The sequence below is a fragment of the Ciconia boyciana genome, chromosome 2 (assembly GCF_034638445.1).
Source record: "Ciconia boyciana chromosome 2, ASM3463844v1, whole genome shotgun sequence".
NCBI lineage: Eukaryota > Metazoa > Chordata > Aves > Ciconiiformes > Ciconiidae > Ciconia > Ciconia boyciana.
In genome coordinates, this window is record NC_132935.1 from 103,569,645 (window position 1) to 103,590,167 (window position 20,523).

Genomic DNA, 20,523 nt, shown 5'->3' on the forward strand with positions numbered 1-20,523 from the left:
TGAATACACTTGTATGCAAAGTTTGAACTGAAAGAGAATTTTATGGCCATGTTATAAACCTCAAAAAAAGGTGTTTTACAGTAGAAATGTTGACAGCTTATAATGAGTGCACGAACACAGAAATCATTAAATTCAGATAATACAGATCATTAAATTCAGATAAATACCGAAATCATTAAATTGGTAATAAAATCGTTACCCATTCCTCGTTGGATTTTTGAGATTATGTAAAAGGAACCTTACATTCAGCGTGGTATGTAGAAAGAGCTCTCAATGAACCTTACAGTGTTCTAGAGACTATTTCCTCCCAATTTTCTAGGCCAAAATGTATCCTGTTGTACAAACGCAAAGGAGTAGGAGCAAAGTATCTAGAATGATTAGCTGAGATTAAGTATTATGAAGAAAGAAAATATATTTGGAACTTAAATAATTTCAGCCATACAAGTTCCAATGCAGTTCACACTGCCTACCACCCCTCACCCCCCAAACCTCAAGACAATTCCAAGCTGATTTCCAATTCCAGAGACATTAGGTCTTCTCATCTTGGTACTGTCCACCATGGATCATCTAAGGTAGAGCTTATCTTGTTGAAAACTTATATAACAGTAAGTTATAAATTAAACTCAAAGGTTTCTGATTTACGACATCAGAGAATCACTTCTGAATGTAATTATAGTGCTTCTGAGAATTGGTTGCAAATGAAAAAGGATGACAAAACTACCAGCCAAAAAGCCAGCACTTGGAGCACTCTGGTGCTTAGGAAGGATATGAGAACCTGTGTAACAGAAGCCACGAGAGGACATACTCTATCCTATGTCCACCTTTAAATCTCTGCATATTTCAGCGTGAGAGAGAAATGCCCTAAATTCATGTGAACAATGGAGGCTTTTCAGCTCCTATTTTCAGGACAGGCAAAGTTTTATTCACATGGCCAGAAATGGCCTATACTTGTATGAAACAAATGGTCACGGTCTGAGATTTCCTGGGAGGTGAGAAAAGGAAGAGTTCTCTCAGAAACATAAAGGCCCTGCAGGAGGGCATTCCAGCACTGCTGGCTGTTGAAAACATTTCCGCACAAATACTAAAATAAATTCTAGTTAAACTTGACAATAAAAGCAAATTATGCAGTATGAAACAGAGTTAAAGGTGAAGAGAAAGAGATAGACTTAGCTATGGGAAATGACATTATTTAAATCAGATATTAAACAACTGTAAAAGAGTGGATTTGTTTACTTAGCAATTTTTAGAAGGATGACCTAGTGGGTTGTTCTTTTCTCTTGGGTCTCTGAGAAAGCAACTGCACATGAAGAATGATCACAGCAATTTGATTAACTGAACTGGATGATCCCTAAACAAATTGTAAGTGAACACTCTTATTTTATCACCTTCAACAAAATCCACTGAAAAAATCAAATGAGTCTGAAATAGTACTTCTTGGTTGTCAGGCTGCTTTTATTGAAAGGAAACTTTTCTTTCTCCTGTTTTGCTGGTAGCATTGGAATGACTGTGATAAACAGCGAGCACAATGTCCTGATGTTCTTTGGATGAATTTGTATTCCACTTGAATTGCACAATGTACAATCCAGTGCAACAGATAAAGACATGCTGGGCTAAGAACTGTGGAAATTCAGCAGACAAATTTTTATGTTTACTAAAGGCGGCTACAGTTACTGGGGAAAAAAGTTAAACTCACAGATGGATCGAGTTTCGTCCTGTATTTACCCTACTGAACTTCTCACAATTGATTGGAAAGTCATAAGAAATTCATAAAAAATAAATGTATGTAGATATATCTAGCAATACAAGCAAAAAATAGGGAAATGTAGAAAAATCTAGAGATTTTGGTTAGTTTTCTAACCTGACTAGCAGATAAGTAATTAAACCTCAAATGGGAATTGCCTAAATTTCAGATGTGTAATCCCATCACACAAGCTTCCAGTGGAATCATTGCTTCAGAAGTTTCAAAAACCAAATTTTTGTATTTTTCACATCTAATTATACATTTAAGAGGCCAGCTGCAAGCACTCAGGTTTGATTTACTTTTTTGGGGGTATCATTGATGTTAATTTTCATTTGATACAGTGTTTTCACTTCCAGTAACCTGCAAGACAAGTCACTATATTACTGGAATGCTGTCTAAGATACAGTAGGAGTAAATCACTTCTACTGAAATTTCAGATGGATCTTTTACCAATTCAAATTGTTTTTTTACTGGGATACTCTCCAGCTTACCTTACCTATGTATGTAACAGTAACATCACTGCTGGTCTGATTGAGTCAACACATTGCATATCCTACTAGAATATTGACCTTGTTCATAGGTTTAATGTGTAACTGAAAACTGCACTGTAAGGCAGTGCTATTTTTTCTGAAACTCAGGTGGTACCATTGAAAAACAAGTTCAAGATATTGAAAGTGTCCTCAATTTGGAATGTAATGAAAATAGACTAAGCATGCATATGAAACAGTAAATTTATTTTTCATGACAGCTAACAGTTCTGAGTCACCAACCTGCACATGTGATGCATAAGAAGTACTTAAGGAACACAAAATCACACCTTAGCAAGGATACCAGCCTGTGAGCACTGACCCTGGCAGTGGCTGTCTGTTTTAGGTATCTATAGAGTGGTTTTAATACAAACGCAGAGTCACGAAAAATGCCCATGTCCACACCACTGTCTGATTAAATAAGCCAACTCTACTGGAACATTTTAAAAGGAAATACAAGAGTAAAGCCAAAAGCGATATTTAGAAGTGAAAGAAACAAAGCATCAAGTTATGAAAGCAGTAATGATGAGCCATGGTCAAAATCACTGAATAAAAGAACTTAAGGTATAAACCACAGTCAATGCAGCTGCCTTCTCCTCCACATTTTGAAGATTAAAGATAATAGAAGTAAAACACGAAAAATGATTCATGGCTCAGAAATCGAAGTCTTACTGGGAGGGTAAAAACTACACCGGAGGAGATGGAAAAAACATAAATCTGAGCTGTGTAAAAAAAATCTCCCCCTTAAATTCTGTATTTGCTATAGCGGAAATGGGACAAAAGGAAAACAGACTCAAGGAGAAACGCAAATCTAGAGCAGAATAGTCAGTCTGTTCCCCTCTGGGCTTATAAAGAGCAGACTCGAATCAAAATCCTTGGGAAAAGGATACTCTTAGCAGGTTAGAAACACAGGAGCTTTGAGAACACTAGTATTTTCCTAAGGGAAATGAAAAGAAAGTCTCAAAAAGGTGCCAAAAGTCACAAAAGTAATTTTCATTCAATACGATTATTGATGAAATCTCTGTAGCAATAGCCCCAACATAGTAAGCTAAGCTCTTCAGTTTGGTTTCAGAAGAAACTACCAGATCCATTTTTGTAGCCTTGATCTACCACCTCAGGCTCAGCTTAGACAGATAAAAAAACCCCAACATACTTGTGTCCTTCTCTAAAGGGAGAAGGATCAAGATGCCCCTTTGCATTACAGTGCAATAACATAAAGAGATAGACAAGGTCTTTATATTACTGGTTTGGACAAGGCCAAATGCAGCGGTGCTGAGGAGTCCAGGTGCTATTGCATGAGTATTAGTACAACTGTAATAGGTCTGTGAAGGGATTTTAATCAGTGTCTCAAAGATACTTGAAGAGTAAAGCTGATGAATTAGTGGTTCTACGTTGGCCCTTTTTTCTAGATCCTGCACTGAACACATTCACTTCAGAAAAACAAGAGTAGTTTCCTTATCCAATATTACTATGGAGTCTCAGGACTGGTGAACGTCAAATTCACATAGATACATGTTCTTCCTGGTTCCATTTTTCATTCCAGTTCAGCTTAGAGAATTTTGAGAATCCGCTGATAAACTGCCGTTGCCATTCTGTAAGTACAATGCTTATATAGCAGTGGCCAGGACGGACAGCTTTGCTTTAAGCCTGGATAGACTTGACATTTGCTCAAAATCCTTGTTCGATCTTTGGATGCAATATAATGCCAACAACCCCACCAAATCCATATCCTGGTTATGCACCTGTTCTCCATAAAATTGGGTAAGTGTGCTCTCCTGGTAGGTCACCACTTAGAAAAATAATGAAATATTTAGAAAGCATTCCTCAACACTAAAATAGCAAATGGAAAAGAGACATCCTGGATATTTTATCCAAGGTACAAGACAGGCCCCAGGCAAGATTTATGGGATTTTTGCCACAATGACCAGATGAATCTTCATCATTTTGGTAGAACATGGCAGCTTAAGCAGATTTTTAAAGGGATAATAAAGGTCCTTTTTCCTGACTACTTTTCAGGATGCAAATAGTGTTTTGTGAGGTGCAGTTAAATATGAAAAGTACTCTGGAACACAAAGATGGATAATCATGCATGGCCACGTTTTCTGATTTTATTTCCAACAAATAGCCACCATCCGAGCTTGCCCAGAGCAGCCTTAATCAGGTCATAAATCAGAGGAATAGAAAAATGAAATTGTCATTTGTGGGACCAAAATAAAATCTATATTTCTGAAAGAAGAATCTAGCGATTTTTGCAACAGGAGAACAATTACAATTCTGCAATAAGTGCACTACATTCCTAATGTTCCTTAGTTTGTGTCAAGCAAATGGCACTGAGATGAAGGATTTTCAGATTTACTTCGGTCAGTCAATAGTGTAGGAATGGTTAATTGTTGTGGGCCCAAGTGATTAGTTGATTCTTTAAGAATTTGATGGGTATGGGAGGAAGGGAACTGCATGAGACAAGACATGTCTTTGCTTTCTTTAATCCTCCTTGCCTCGAATAGCAAGCTTTCAGCTGTCTATTCTTATGGACTGCAAAGGCCAGCAACTCTGCCGTACTCTTACAGCTCTCAGGTACAGCTGTGACTGGGCCTAGGTGACATGTCAGTGTCTCTAGATGTTACATAGAAGTAGCTATGAAGTGTGTGGCAAATTATACTGTAAGTCTGGCCCTTCACGTGCTGCAAAATATCACTGGACCATCGGTTGATACATCACATGCCATGGACAACCCTCAGGGCAATATGAGGTAAGTTGTCACAGTACTGGCAGGCTCTACAACCACAATGAGAAATCCTTCTAAATAGGTAAATTTGTATTTGACTAGTTACGCATTCTTACCTTTTCCACCTTCCTTCCAAGCAGACCAAAAATATGTATGTCTTTGCCAGTCTTCATACCTCTAACTGAGTTTCATTTACCACCTTCAAAAATTATACAATGATAACTACATAGAACACACATGCAACTGAACTTCCTGTGCTGTGACAAAAGACTCAACATCTTTAGTATTAATAATGTTGGTTTTGATGCATGTAATATACAAAAAATGGATTAATTTTTTTTTTTAAATCCCTTTCCACAAATTCAGCACTTTGGATCTCTCTTCCCTTTGGAACAAAAGCACATGTTGAAATCTTGGAATTTTCCCCAGGACAGAAACCTTGTTTTCCACAAGCTCTAATCCATGGTGAGCCAGTACTGGTCTGGGGTACAGCAGCTGTTGTATACAGTCAAGAAAGAATACGAAGGAGAATGCATAGTAAATGCACTCGGAATATAAAATGGGAGCTTTTACTAACTGCAAAGGACTGGGGTTTGTATTATCTCCTGTGAGAAAACTTATACCATTTTTTTCACAATAATATATGGTCATGGAAGTAAATTCAAATTTATTCATAGGCAAAGTTTTTTTTAAAACTACAAATCATATCTGTAAGGTTCAAACAGAAAATGCAATTAATCAGGATGTTAGGAATACACCTGTTCAGTTTCCCAAATGGCTGTGTCACTCAGTTACACTCTAATAAAGGCTACTGTCTGCTCAAATGAGGTTTCATTTGTACTAATATTTAGAAATGGCTCACACTTTAGAGACTGATATTTCTAGCAGCACTCAGATTCAGGATATGAGGAATACAGGTGCAAGAAAAATGCTATTCGTTATTTCTTAGTCATCAGTTGTAAGAGCCTATTACGAAAATGTTTGTCAAACATAGCTCAGAAAGAAACAAACACAAACTGACCTGTGATTAGTCAAACACCATAAATAACAAGCACCAAATAGGCAATGTGAAAGTTTGCAAACATCCCATGATATTTGTTTCTGCTCGTTAGGCATCAAATTCATTAACAAGAGCTGGAGGGATCATTTGCGCAACCCAGAAAGATCACGAACAGAAGAAGAGACTAACCACATTCAGTTGTATCACTGAGCAATGGCCTAAGGTTTTGAGGCACCGGACTGGGACCCAGAAAACTCCCTTTTGTACTTGTCCTGCTGGATGACTCTGAGTACGTGATTTCCTGTCAGTTGGGATTAATTACTTTAGCTTAAGGCAGGGATAATGATACTGACCTCCTTGGTAAAGTACTTGGAAACATGCAGATGGAAAAGCATGTAGCTGTAAAGGGGCAGAGGACGGAGGATAAACCGTACTCATCCCTGTCATGCCATGTTAGATGCTGGTTAGAACCAGGTTGTTCAACTTCCATGTACTATGCCCAACCATTCAATATTTCTACATCACTGCAATCTCATAGCCTGACTTATAGTACTCTTTACCAGCATCTCAGGATGGATTTTGTATTCCTTATAGACCATGCAAATATTAGTTATTGTAAATTAAATCAGGCAACCTTTCTTGTAACAGAATGGCCTTCAAATGCAGAGGACAAGTTTAACATGTGTGCCAACTGCATAGAGTTTAAGTTTTTGAAGTGTGACTGACAAAGCAGTTGTTCTGCCTTCGGTGGTGAATTTCACCTTCTGAAATATAAAATAGATTGAAGGAAGAATACAGTCCTCCTAAATGCATCCCAACTTTTGTGTGTGTGTGAAGTGGAAATTTATCCATTATATTGATTTACTCTATCACCTGCTGATCAAACTGGAGGATGTACACCTCCTATCAGCACTCAGCCTGGAAATCAGAGACTACTACAAAAAACTCCCAATGCTTTACCTGGAAACATCTAGCCCTGATACGGTTAACACTTGATAAAAATCTTGTCAAACTTCATACACCTGTAAACAGAGTTTACAGCCATAGGTTTTGCCATCATGCTACTATTTATATCCCGTAAATACAGTTTACAGTGATATGCATAGCAATGATAATGACACTGACAAGAGCACTCAACAGAAGCACAGATGCTGAGAGATGTTCTTATGCAATCTGTATTACTGCTTATATCTACATAAACTTAGCTGAATAATCAAAGTTGCCACATTTACCATAAAATAAAGACAAATATCAATATTTTAAATGCAAAGATGAGCCATTATATGTGCAGTTTCATAGACAAAATTTCCCAAATCACATCATGCTTTCACAGAAAAAAGTCTGAGTAGACAGCCACTTCTCTAAATTTGCATGGGGTGTCTACAAAGTTACCGATTTCCAATTTAGTTTGCTTTCTACCCAGGAGTAAGTGGAAGAAAACCAGATAACTTACGATCTCCTTGACAACGCACAGGACCCACAGATATCTTGGCTTCAGACCCAGGCCGGTCAACGTCTCCAACCACTACCTGACTCACTGGTAGGTGCTCTTTGTATGACAACATCCCAGTGTCCTTTCTCCTGAATTACAGAGAGAGAAAAATAAAGCAATTGTGAAATATATAACAATAATTTCCTTGATCATTATTATTGTCCAATGAACTAAGCACCAAAAGAATAGGTATGTAATAATTACACCGGTACAGTGTTACTGCCTAAAAACCTGTCTCAAACAACATCAGTTTGAGCAATAATGCTGCCCGTTTACTGGAAAACAGATGGATAGCAGCTACTGTCACCCAGGAACACAGAGTAGCAGCTTGCTTTGTGGCCAGTCCTGGACTCAGCTGGGCTTGTGTGGGTCTTCCTGCTTTCCAGACTGACCAGCTCCATTCCAGTGGGTAACACTTTGCTGTTGATCTCCTTGCTGATGTCTTCTGAGACGGAAAAAAATCCTAATGCTTCCTAGAAGTGTATCCTTTTTGCTCTAGTTGCTGCCAGTTATTATCCTAACAATAAAACCTCTGCATACCAAGGAAACAGTGCTTCTTTTATATTTAACATTTTTACTATTATATTAAAAAAGAGAAATTGAAGTCTAATTATCTGAAAAGGCTTGTCATCTTAGTCCTGTCTTTTCTAACACTAAGTGCCTAAGTCCAAAAAATCTAAACTTGTTAATCCAACCACAAGTATGCAGCTCAAACCCCATTTTAGTTAGCAAGATCACTAAAATTCAATTTATAGTCATCTCTAAAAGCTCCTCATTTCAACTGCTGTGAGTAACCTCGTGCCTTTTTCACGCCTAGGCCAAATCACTATGCACAGTTACAACATTTTTCCTGTATCATTTCCAGAGCTGAATCCAGCTGGCATGTTGAGTGCTGTTTCTTCCAAACAGAAAATAAAATAAACCAAATTTAATTAGGTACCTTATCTCTCAGGTGCTTTTTCTTTTTTTTTTTTTTTTTTCCCTGACATAAACACATGGAAGGCCCAAACTATCCACACAGGAAAAAATGCACTATATATAGTGTTAGGACTATACTTTTTGACACAAAAGAAATTAAGAGGAAGCAAAATAAATCCATCTATTTCTCTATCTTTTTATTTTTCCTCTTTCTTTTTAGCTGTACCTTGCCATGTAATTGAGTATCTAAAGTAAGCAACTTTTTAATCTAAAAATCAATTCCTTTGTTCAAAAATACCATAGGATGAAGGATGAATTCAGGATCTGGAGAAGTTACTGAAGTGCACAGTATGAGTATAACTGGGAACTGGTAAGGTTTTAAGAAAACTGAAAGTCTTTTTCATCTCTAACTCAGATGACTCCATGATCTGACTCATTAGATTGCTAACAACGGGGAAGCACAGCAGGGATGTGCATGATCTGTGGTAATGCTCGGAGTCTTCCAGTGCACAGCAGTATTTTCCAGTAACATCTCCAGTCATCATCCTCACTGGGTCCTTCTGAAGAGATGGAAGGCAAAACATTCTTTTTAAAAGAAGCACAACTGAAGTAATTAAGAAAATAACCATCACATTTTCGAACAACAGTTCATTGGAACTCCTGTCTGTTCTCTGTGATGAACAGCGTAATTAGAGATTTAATTACTAGAGTTCTTCAAACAGTAGATGACTGTTTTCCTTAATCTGTATGTTCTTCCCCTTCAGAGCACTTGCCTTTCTCCGTGGGCCCTTTGCATTGCGGAGATCATTAACCGTCTCCAGTTGGACACAGCTATACCGGGTGCTATGTTGGTAAGGCTGCTACAGGGGACTGCTAGAGAGGAAGGAAAATGGAGAGGAGTAACCCTCACAGGCTGCTTCTGCAGATTGTGCTAGGCTGTAGCACACCGCTTTTCAGCCACAGATTGCAATGCCCTTTACAAAGGTATCGTATTCATCAATTTGGAGACAGGCGATATAAGAAAAGTGAGATTAAAGGACTTTCCCTTTAAGAAAGAAAAGGGTGAATAACAAAGCCAGGTATGTAGACCTAATCTTCCATCTCTGCTAAAGACTTGTATCCATGGGACCCACTCCCTTCTAATAGAGGATAAATGTAGGTCATCACTTCTCTCTTTCTGAGATTTTCCTCTGAGACTGGCTTTCTCTACTGATTGCTACTCTTTCAAAGAATGCTTTAAAGATGGACGTGTCTATTTAAAATAAAGAATTCTTCAAAGAGCGGTAAAAAGAAAACTATTGGCATTTCTCTTCTTTCCTTCCCCTCTCACAAAAAGAGCTAATATTTCAGCTCCAAATAAGGATGTCAAAGGGCAGCCCTTCTCCTGTCACCAATAGCTTTCACCTCCTTTGAAGCAAATAAAAAGGAGCAGTAATGATTTTCTCCCTCTTTACTGTTTCCACTCATTTTAATATTTTATTTATGCATTTAGTGATATGGTCACTTTAAAGCTGTTGCCATGACAATAAATCCAAAAGTTAGAGTTCTTTTCAGGAACAGCCTTTTTTTCTGACAACCGCTTACTTGTCTCATGGTTGTAGGAAATGCATTCTCCTCTGCACAGGAGCTATTGAGGGCTGGGAGAACTGGACTAAGAGTTGAGAGAACTGTGTTGTCTTTTCACCAGCAGAACCTGCGTAGTTTGTTTGCTCTTAACAAAAAAGGGATAATGATAGCTTTTGGCCCACGCGTGCACCAAAAGGACAAACACACTCAAGAGACTGAGTGGCTCTGTTATGCTTTTCTAAGGTACTTGTAGTTCCTCTGGACATGCTAATCAGCGCTGACAAAGTCAAAAAAGTTATAAACCAAAGACTGATTAAAATGCTTGACTTTGTACTACACATTTAGAAATAATCACAGCTGGAACACTCAATTCCTGCAAGTGATAATGCTTCTGCCGGTATTTAAAGACTTTGCACATTAAGAGGGTGGAGAAAGTCTCTGAAGTTTTTCCTCACCAAAGAAAATTCCCTTAAGAGAATAAAGATTGAATTCAGAGTGTGTCATATTCCTATTAATAGCCAAATGGGAGATGAATGAATCTGATCAAATCCTGTAATTATTACCAGGAGATATTGATGAAATCTCAGTGTAATTTTCTATTTCTAATTTCTTTTCCTATATATAACAGTCTGCAAAGTGCTTCAGGGTGCCTTTGAATGAAAGCAGCAGATATTAGTGTAAGATTTATCATTGTTTTGATTATGATCATCTACTTACTCTTTATAAGCATTCTGTGGTATGTAAAAAAGAAATGCATTATGCATATATCAGCAAATGACATAGTCAAAGTAATGATAAGATTCTGTATCACTATTAATTTGTTTATATAATCATTTCATACAACCAGACTTCTGCTCCTGGGGTAATTTATTTCCTCCAATTTTGTTAGACATCACTTAATTATCAGTCCAATCCTACACAGGAAAACACATAAAGAACATACTACAGGTAGGAACGGACTTAAATTTAAAAGATATGGTTACATGAGCTGAGGAACTGGAATTGTTTTGAGAATACAAATAAAACACCTACTGGATTGAAACTGCAGTGTGTGCTGGTTTTGGCTGGGGTAGAGTTAATTTTCTTCATAGTAGCTAGTATGGGGCTATGGTTTGGATTTGTGCTGGGAACAGTGTTGATAACACAGGGACATTTTCATTCCTGCTGAGCAGTGCTTACACAGAGACAAGCACTTTTCTGCTTCTCACCCCACCCCACCAGCGAGTAGGCTGGGGGTGCACAAGAAGCTGAGAGGGGGCACAGCTGGGACAGCTGACCCCAACTGACCAAAGGGATATCCCATACCATATGGCGTCATGCTCAGCATATACAGCTGGGGGAAGAAGAAGGAAGGGGGGACGTTCAGAGTGATGGCATTTGTCTTCCCAAGTAACCACTACGTGTGATGGAGCCCTGCTTTCCTGGAGATGGCTGAACACCTGCCTGCCCATGGGAAGTAGTGAAGGAATTCCTTGCTTTGCTTTGTTTGTGTGCGCGGCTTTTGCTTTCCCTATTAAACTGTCTTTATCTCAACCCATGAGTTTTCTTACTTTTGCTCTTCTGATTCTCTCCCCCATCCCACCGGGGGGGGGAGTGAGCGAGCGGCTGCGTGGTGCTTAGTTGCCAGCTGGGGTTAAACCATGACAGTCCTTTTTGGCATCCAACGTGGGGCTCGAAGGGTTCGAGATAACGACAGATTTGATTGGAATGTGCTAGATAGATAGAATTTATAGCTGTTATTGCTGTTTAGCTATTAATCAGCAGGCTCCTGTGCTTGCCATGGGGCTTGCTTGCCTTACTGTGTATTAGAGTCTAGGGCTCGTTACTGGCTGCTTTTTGCTTTTGCTGCTTGCTGTGCTGCTGTACTGCTTATCATCTTACTCTGCTGTGCCTGGGAACATTCTGATAACAGCAATGGCTGTGTGCCTGGGCTGGCAGATGGCCAGGGCATCGCTGCTGTTTCTGTGCTGCTGTAGTGGACAGGTTGGAACTCCAGTGTGAACTCGAGTTGAAGGAACTGTGACCTGTGGATGAGTCCATGTGGGAGCAGGACACCCTGAAGCATCTGTGGCCATGGATAAGCCCATGCCAGAGCAGGTACATCTCAAAGGGTCTGTGGCTGTGGTTATGTCTATGCCGCAGCAGGTATACCTCTGGAGAGACTCATGTGGCTCATAGATAAGGCTCCACTTGGAACAGGTACACCCCTAAGGGACTGCAGTCTGCGGATAAGTCCAAGCCAGAGCAGGGGCAAGGGGAGGAGTTCATTGCAATGCTAAACCCTATGATCTGGTCCAAAGGGACCAGGGGTGGAGATTGTAATGGATATAGCTTTAAATTATTGTAACCCATGATCTGAGTTGCAAGTTATAGGAATTACTATAGCAGGAACCACCTGAAGCAATGGAGGACAAGCCTTACAAGAAGCAGTGCAAGTGCAGCAGTGACCCGACCTGAGCTGGCTTTGGTGCCCAGTAACTCCACACAACACGCTACCTCTCCTGTCCTGAGTGACCACCATAAGAGATGGAGCCCAAAGTCATGGGCTAAATGAAATCAATGGACGTTTTGTGGACATCTTATGGGCATTTCATAGGGGTGGTCAGATAGACTAAGGGAATGATATCTGTGTATTGTATCAAAGGATGGGAAGAGGGGTGGTAGTTAATGAGGATGTATTGGACAGTTGTGGGACCTGAGCATGAGGCACATGGTATGGAATAAGGGGTGGAGAATGCGCTGGTTTTGGCTGGGGTAGAGTTAATGTTCTTCATAAGAAGCTAGTATGGGGCTATGGTTTGGATTTGTGCTAGAAGCAGTGTTGATGATACAGGGATGTTCTTGTTATTGCTGAGCAGTGCTTACACAGAGTCAAGGCCTTTTCTGCTTCTCACCCCACCCCACCAGCGAGTAGGCTGGGGCTGCACAAGAAGCTGGGAGGGGAAACAACTGGGACAGCTGACCCCAACTGACCAAAGGGATATCCCATACCATATGGCGTCATGCTCAGCATATAAAGCTGGGGAAAGAAGAAGGAAGGGGGGGGCGTTTGGAGTTACGGTGTTTTGTCTTCCCAAGTAACCATTACGCATGATGGAGCCTGCTTTCTTGGAGATGGATGCTGATCTGCCTGCTGATGGGAAGTAGTGAATGAATTCCTTATTTTGCTTTCCTTGTGTGCGTGGCTTTTGCTTTACTTATTAAACTGTCTTTATCTCAACCCACAAGTTTTCTCACTTTTCCGATTCTCTCCCCCATCCCACTGTGACAGGAGTGAATGAGCGGCTGTGTGGTGCTCAGTTGCCAGCTGGTGTTAAACCACGACGAGTGTTAAACACATATTATTTAATCATTAGCAGTGGTTTGAAGAATACAAACTCCCAAGTATTCCCATTTCAAAGCTATATGATTGTCCATCTCTCATAAGACCCAGCTTTCTACTATGCAAGCACCTCTGCTGTAATCCCTGAATTTCCATAATCTATCTGAGAGAGGTATAAAGCGGTTTAGTTCAGCTAATATCTGCAAATGAATGTCTGTAAAAAACATTGTGAAGGGTGTAGACGTGCCAAGTATTACTGTTTTCTCTCTTCCAAAAATATCTGGCAAGAATTTTATTTATATTAGAACTGCTAAGAAGAGCTAATATTACAGAGAATTTAATGAACAATACAATTTTGGCAGCAGCCTTAATAATCTGGAAGCAAGTTACTTGGAAATATGCAAGCTCTAATTAACAGGATTAAAAACAGGCCAAACAAAAGCGAGGATTAAAGCAGAACTAGCTAACTTTTGAAATGTTTTGATAAAATTTAGTTAACTTTTTTATGAACAGACTATGCAGGACAAAAGCCATACTTTTAGATGCACCATGTTCCCAGGGCTCTGCCCTTCTTAGGAATTGTAAACTGCCAACAATATACTCTAGGCCGAAAACTTTTATTTCCATTTGAATTTGCTGTTCCCAGGGATTCTTATAGCTCTCTTGTCCCTTTCCCACTTGTCTTGTCACCTCAGATACCCTTACAAGTTAAGTTGGAGCTAGTGACTCACCCTTGATCCGGCTGCCAAGGGGTATTATGGAAAATTTCTCATTACTATACCGGATCATATAAACTGATGGAGAGTCATAACTCAATTCACCTTTTTTTCCACACTGTCATTGGACGGGCTGAGGTCCTATGAAATATATTGTTCTCATATTCCTAACAGCAAAAGAAGGAGAAGTTTGAACTCTTACCATTAAGACTGATCTTAAGGCAGTTAAGCTTCTTCTCTAGCACCCTGGTAAAAAAACATGAGAAAGTGCCACCAACTTTTAGCAACATGCACTTAACTACAATGTAACAGGTGTTTTGGTTGGGTAAGCAAACCTTATGTGTAGGTGCAACTATCAGCTACGTGCAAACAAGGGCTTGCAAGGGGTTTGTTTCAGTGGAAAATGCACAAGTAAAACAGGGAAGCAGCCTGGATTTTTATTTTTATTTTTGAGAGCACTCAAAAAAATTTTTATTTTTGAAAGCACTCACCTCCTCAAAATCTAAACAATACGATGAAAGACCATCTAATCCCACCACCCTAATTACTAATATAAACAAACCCATCCTTTGATGTCTCTTAATTAAGATAAATTATACCAAAGACATGAGGCCGATAATGCAGCAGTAATCCTTGTTTAGAAATTATAAAAGACTGAATAGATTAGATTAAATTACCTTAATACACAAGCATCATATTCACAAATAGTCACACCCAAAGAATGATGAACAAATTTTAGATACCCTCAATGACAATGAACTGTACAAAAGAAACACTGGCATTTGCATTTAGCATATGTGACTTAAGTCACTTGCAGGAACTTCAAACCTTCTTTGAAGAAGAAACCAGTTTAAATTAGCCATGCAAATATATGTTTAATTCACACTTTTTTCTGGGATTGAGACTTAGGTCTCCTTTCTCACTTCATACAGTCTATCCCTCCCCGACCTTTAAGATGAAAAAACTTTAAAATTACATTAGGAGATAAATTTGCTTTGGACACCTCTCAAATCTTGTAATCCCGTAACACCAACCTTCTTAATTAAATGCAGGTTAATTTGAATCATTATAAACATCCTTATGAGGATTATATGCTTTAATAGTGATCAGAAAATGAATACTTGATAAGCTATACAGTATATAATTCAGCAATTTGCTAATAAAATGCCTATTTTTTTAAAAAGTTAATAACATATTGATCTTTTTTTTACAAAAAACTTAAAACACCACGAGTCTTCCAAAGGCAGAGTGTCTAAACAACACTTTCCAGTATGACCAGGCATATGGGATTGAGCTGAACACTTTAAGATGCCTGATGCTGAAACTGTATCACCACAGAATTCATGCAAGCAGTTTGGTGAGAGTTTCTGAGTTGACAGGAAGCCTGCTCCATTTCTTCCCTTTTCTCTGCTTGGCAAGAGATGAGACACAGAAACCTCTGGCAACTCAGAAGGAACCCTGAAGGCCAGAAGATATGCTAACGCTATCATGCACTTACTGATTCCATGTGCGCTAGAGATATGAAGTGAGATACATTGAGAAATTAGTGAGAAATATGTCTCATTTAAAGAATCCACCAGGAAGAAGATTGCGATAGTCTAGACTGGTTCTACAGGGCTCTTGCCTGAAAGGACTTCCCGACTTTCCTCTCAAATAGGAGTTTGTGAGAAACTGAATAACCACAGCAAAAGGTGAATAATGGAGACAGCAAACTGGGCTCAGCTTTCTTTTGAACAATATGGATCAATTTCCGGGGAAAATCTCCCTTTGCTGAGTATTTGCTCATAGTCTTCTTCCAACAAAACAGTGGAGACAGAAGGCCTCTCCTTCAAGCAGGGCAACTGCTCTTACAAACTTCATTTCTTCAGTGTTCCCAGAAAAAAAAGAAATTTCGGGCTCCTCTTCTTTTGGGGTCCAGCAACTCCTCTTCTTGACTGTTAATTTTTCTCATTTCTATACCAAGATATTTTAAAATATTTTAAGAACGGAATCTAGGAATCCTACTATGCTGTAACTGATCTCCAGCACCTCTAGATCTTTGCATATATCAACAATTCAATCAATTTTCTGTCTCAGTTTCAAAATATTTCAAGTAGGACAGGGAATATGTGTGGCATTTCCTTTGGGAGAAGTGCTGAATCTTGTATTGGGATGTGCCTTCCACCTTGGGTGATTATGGAGACAAGATTACTTGGGATTCAGCTGAAGCCAAGGAAAGAAAGTTCTCCTGTGGTCCTAGGGCTGAAATGGGGTGCTATGGGAATTTTCCAAGAAAAATTGACATTGGAAATGGAAAATAGCTTGCTCAAAGAAACTTTTTAAGTTAGTTAAAAAGTCAATTTGGCATTTTCAAAACAGCATGATTCTTTTACCTCAAAATATTTCAAAATTCAAAAGATCTTTTGAAAAATAATAGTTAATAAATATATTAAGAATAACCCACAATTCACAATGCCAAAAAAGCTGCCTAGTCATCCTTAGAAAGTTTTAAATGCTTTGTCTTATGACAGAAACATGAGAAAACTCTGTTCTCAACAGATGTAATCAAATGAAGGACAATAAATGAAATGACCCATTCAATTATTCAACATGCCCCAGAAAGTTAAATGTCTTTCTTCCTAATTGCTTTGACAAAGAGAAACCCGTATTCATTCCATGATCCATTCATACATGCTGGAACTTCCCATGAAATAGCAGGCTACCTTAGCTCCGGGGAAAGAAAATCATGAAGGACCGTACTGATTATTACCACTTGTTTCATAAATTATCTAATTTAAAAGCCCAAGCATTTTTAATTACATTTTTTTACATCTGAATGCACTATAGTAACAGTAACATTTTACTGTGTACACACAAAAAGCAGTTATCTAATGAAATGTGTGTTTTTAATATCTGTACTAGTGAATGTACTATTGCAAGATCTATGCAGATAAATTATGAATTCTTTGCAGTTATCTACTCTACTAACTATCCACAAGCCTTTGGATCATGTCTGTCGTGGTTTAACTCCAGTCAGCAACGAAGCACCACACAGATGCTCACTCACTCCCCCCTTGGTGGGATGGGGGTGAGAATCTGAAGAGCAAAAAGTGAGAAAACTCGTGGGTTGAGATAAGAATAGTTTAAAATAATAATAATAATAATAATAATAATAATAATAATAATAATAATAATAATAATAATAATAATAATAAAGGAAAACAACAAGAGAGAGAGGAACAAAACCCAAGAAAAAAACGTGATGCAACCGCTCACCACCCGCCGACTGATGCCCAGCCTGTCCCCGAGCAGCGATCGCTGCCCCCCAGCCAACTCCCCCCAGTCCTCAGTTTCTATACTGAGCATGCTGTCATATGGTATGGAATAGCCCTTTGGCCAGTTTGGGTCAACTCTCTGGGCTGTGCCCCCTCCCAGTTTCTTGTGCACCTGGCAGAGCGTGGGAAGCTGAAAAGTCCTTGACTAGTGTAAGCACTAGTCAGCAACAACTAAAACATCAGTGTGTTACCAACATTATTCTCATACTAAATGCAAAACACAGCACTATACCAGCTACTAGGAAGAAAATTAACTCTATCCCAGCCGAAACCAGGACAATGTCCTATCAAACTATCAGAGCGAATGTGCTTCTGGCATGTTTTTAAGGCACAAGGATCCGTATTGGAAGAAATATTAAAAATCTCGGAGCAGCAGCTTAGAGGCTTCATTTCTTGGAGTTCTTGACAACTTTGACAGTTTTATTTCGTATGACTGAAAGAGCTAAATAAAAATAATTGAGTATGGCATGACAAAATAACAGATGGCTATAGTTAATGCTGACTTCAGCCCCTATATGCCTGTTGAGTTCAATAAGGTACTAAAGTGCATAACTTAGTGTTGAATTTGGTCCAGAAAACTTTATGAAGTATGGGACTTACTGCACCTAGAAAATTTCAGTAAAACCTGATTGTATAAACACCTACCCTTGCTCCTGCCTTTTCACTGGCACTTCCTGTAGTGTTCATCCTTACATCACATCTATGCATATACCTCATACCACACTGAAATCAACCTACGCTTCACACAAAGGCACCATGGGGAACATAAGGGTGCTGTGATTTAGCTCACCTCTTCAGTTGCTTGTATAACGATGACACCAAATATTTTGGGAAAAAATCTAGGTTGATCACACCTTGGAATAGAGTGCTTGATTAGGTAACCTCACAAAATCTCCTTCATATGTATGATAAGTAGGTTGGTTCTGTCTTCCAAATTTGTATCTCCTGGTAAGCATTTTTCATGCTTATCTTCTCCTTTGTCTTTTTATGCCAAACTATTGTTTCATTTGAGCACGTTTATTCTTAATATAGATGATATCTGAGCCCTTTTAGCCTTACTTTTGGGTTTCTGTAAAACAGAGTTTGTTAGTAAGCATAAAGCTGTCTTACATGAAAAATGTTGTATTCAGAGGTGTTGGATTCTGCTCTCTGCAAAAAATTACACTTATCCTACTTCTGTATCACAGGTGACATTTTGGAAGACACGGAAAAATTACATTTCTTGCTAGACATCATCTGGAAAATAAGCATACCAGCATCCTTCTTCTAAATAATAAACTATTTAAGTAGCCAATAAAGAGACAATAGATGGGGAGAGAAGTAATATCATATACTATTAAAAGTAAAATTCCAAGAGAAGTTAATACTCAGCTATTTATTTCCTTTCTGTAAAGGCCCCAACCACATCTGTACTGATTTTTAAGAAAACTTAGGTATTTGAGCCTATTTTTCAGTAAGCTCTTTCTGTTCTGACTGACCTCAACCTTTAACTGCAACAACCACAACATCTTATTTTCTATATCTATAAGTTCTCATCCTTGAAATACTGTATTTTTATGGTATTACACATGATCTGCTAATTGTCTCCCCTCAGAAGACCTCTGTTTCCCTTCAGTCCTTAGAGGTAACTATCACATTGTACTTTGATTTTCTCTCCAGTCTCAGCCCCAGAAGATTGCTTCCCATTTTACTTTTGTGGGTGTGCGGAAGAAGGCAAACCCACAAGAGTGATGTTTGTCTCTCTGCTTTCCTGGAGATGGCTGAACACCTGCCCACCGATGGGAAGTAGCGAATAAATTCCTTACTTTGCTTTGCTCATGCATGCAGCTTTTGCTTTACCTATTAAACTGTCTTTATCTCAACCTATGAGGTTTTGCACTTTTCCAGTTCTCTCCTCTGTCCCAATGAGGGGCTGTGAGCAAGCGGCTGTGTGGGGCTTAGCAGCCTATTGGGGTTAAACCACAGCAACATCCAAAATTAGGAAGAATTTGTCTGTTCTTTCCCAATACTCTTATCTGAAAGCTATTCCAGAACTTCATTCTTGATGGCTAGAAATCCTGGTTTCCAGGTTTAATATATTTGTAAGTATTTGATTCACAGGACACTACTTTTTGTGTTCATGAATGTCTGCTAGCATAAATATTTATTTCTCCCTCATGTTTACCTCAGTATATTTTTAGAGAAAATGATACTACTACGTTTTAGCACATGGAAGATGGAAGACAATGCAGAGACAAATAAGCTGCTGCTAACCCCAGCCACTGTGTGCACTGTGCAAAGATTGTAGTTCAGCCCTGAAAAGCAGCCTGGCTTCACAGGCAAGAACCATGGCTGAGCAAATAAGTCTTGCCAAAAGCCTTCTGAAGAACATAAGAATAGAAGAAATGTCCTGTAGGATCAGAACAACAGTCCACCTGCTCCATCATCCTGTTGTGGACAGTGGCAATAAGAGATGCTGCTCAGGGCAAGCACGTAAGCGTGGCCACTTTTGTCACAAATTCAACTTTCACTCCCCCACCATCTACCATGACTGCATTAAAAATGTTACAGGGTGCACAGTGCTTACAGTATCCATTGATGGACCTGTTTTCCATGAATCTGTTAAATCCTTTTCTGAACCTACCAATAAAGTCTGCTTGCACAGCCTCTTCTGGCAGCAAGTTCCAAAAGTTTACTAGTGGCTGTGTAAAGTAGTACTTTTTTTCCCTATCTGTTTTAAGCTGGTCTTATACCAATTAACAGGTCTGTACCAGCTTTTGGTGTCTTTGTGCTATGATCCTATGCACTATGTAGGTATGTTAACAGTGTTCCATTGTATGTGAACTTCCCTTCTTGTTTTTTCTTTATCAAAGGACAACATGGCCTCATGTGCATGCAACAACAATACCCAGTTGAAATTACAACCCCAATTGGGGTTGAAATAATTACCCCAATTCCTTCTGAGCAAGGTATTATACTGCTTGAAGGAAGATCTTCAGGGCACAAAATAAACAGAAATAGAGTCAGTGAGGAAACTGTTCACATATCTTTAAGGAAGGGGAGTTCAGAAACAGAAAGGTATTAGTTAATTGTTTTCCAAGGTCTTCAGAAAAAAAATAATTGTCTACAAACAATCTGTTTTAAGATTGTAGAGGACTCACAATAAACACAACAGAACCTGGAGGATTGCAAATACATTCTTCAGCTGTATCAGTATAATTTA

At 38.9% G+C, this 20,523-nt stretch overlaps 1 protein-coding gene across 1 annotated transcript in view; it reads right to left on the bottom strand.

The window, feature by feature from the left end:
* Window positions 1-20,523, bottom strand: part of CNTNAP2 (contactin associated protein 2) — a 1,193,181-nt gene that overhangs the window by 176,720 nt on the left and 995,938 nt on the right. Inside the window, exon 15 of the mRNA XM_072853401.1 lies at window positions 7,447-7,574. Coding sequence (XP_072709502.1) covers window positions 7,447-7,574 — 128 coding nt within the window. The remainder of the gene's footprint in view (window positions 1-7,446; window positions 7,575-20,523) is intronic.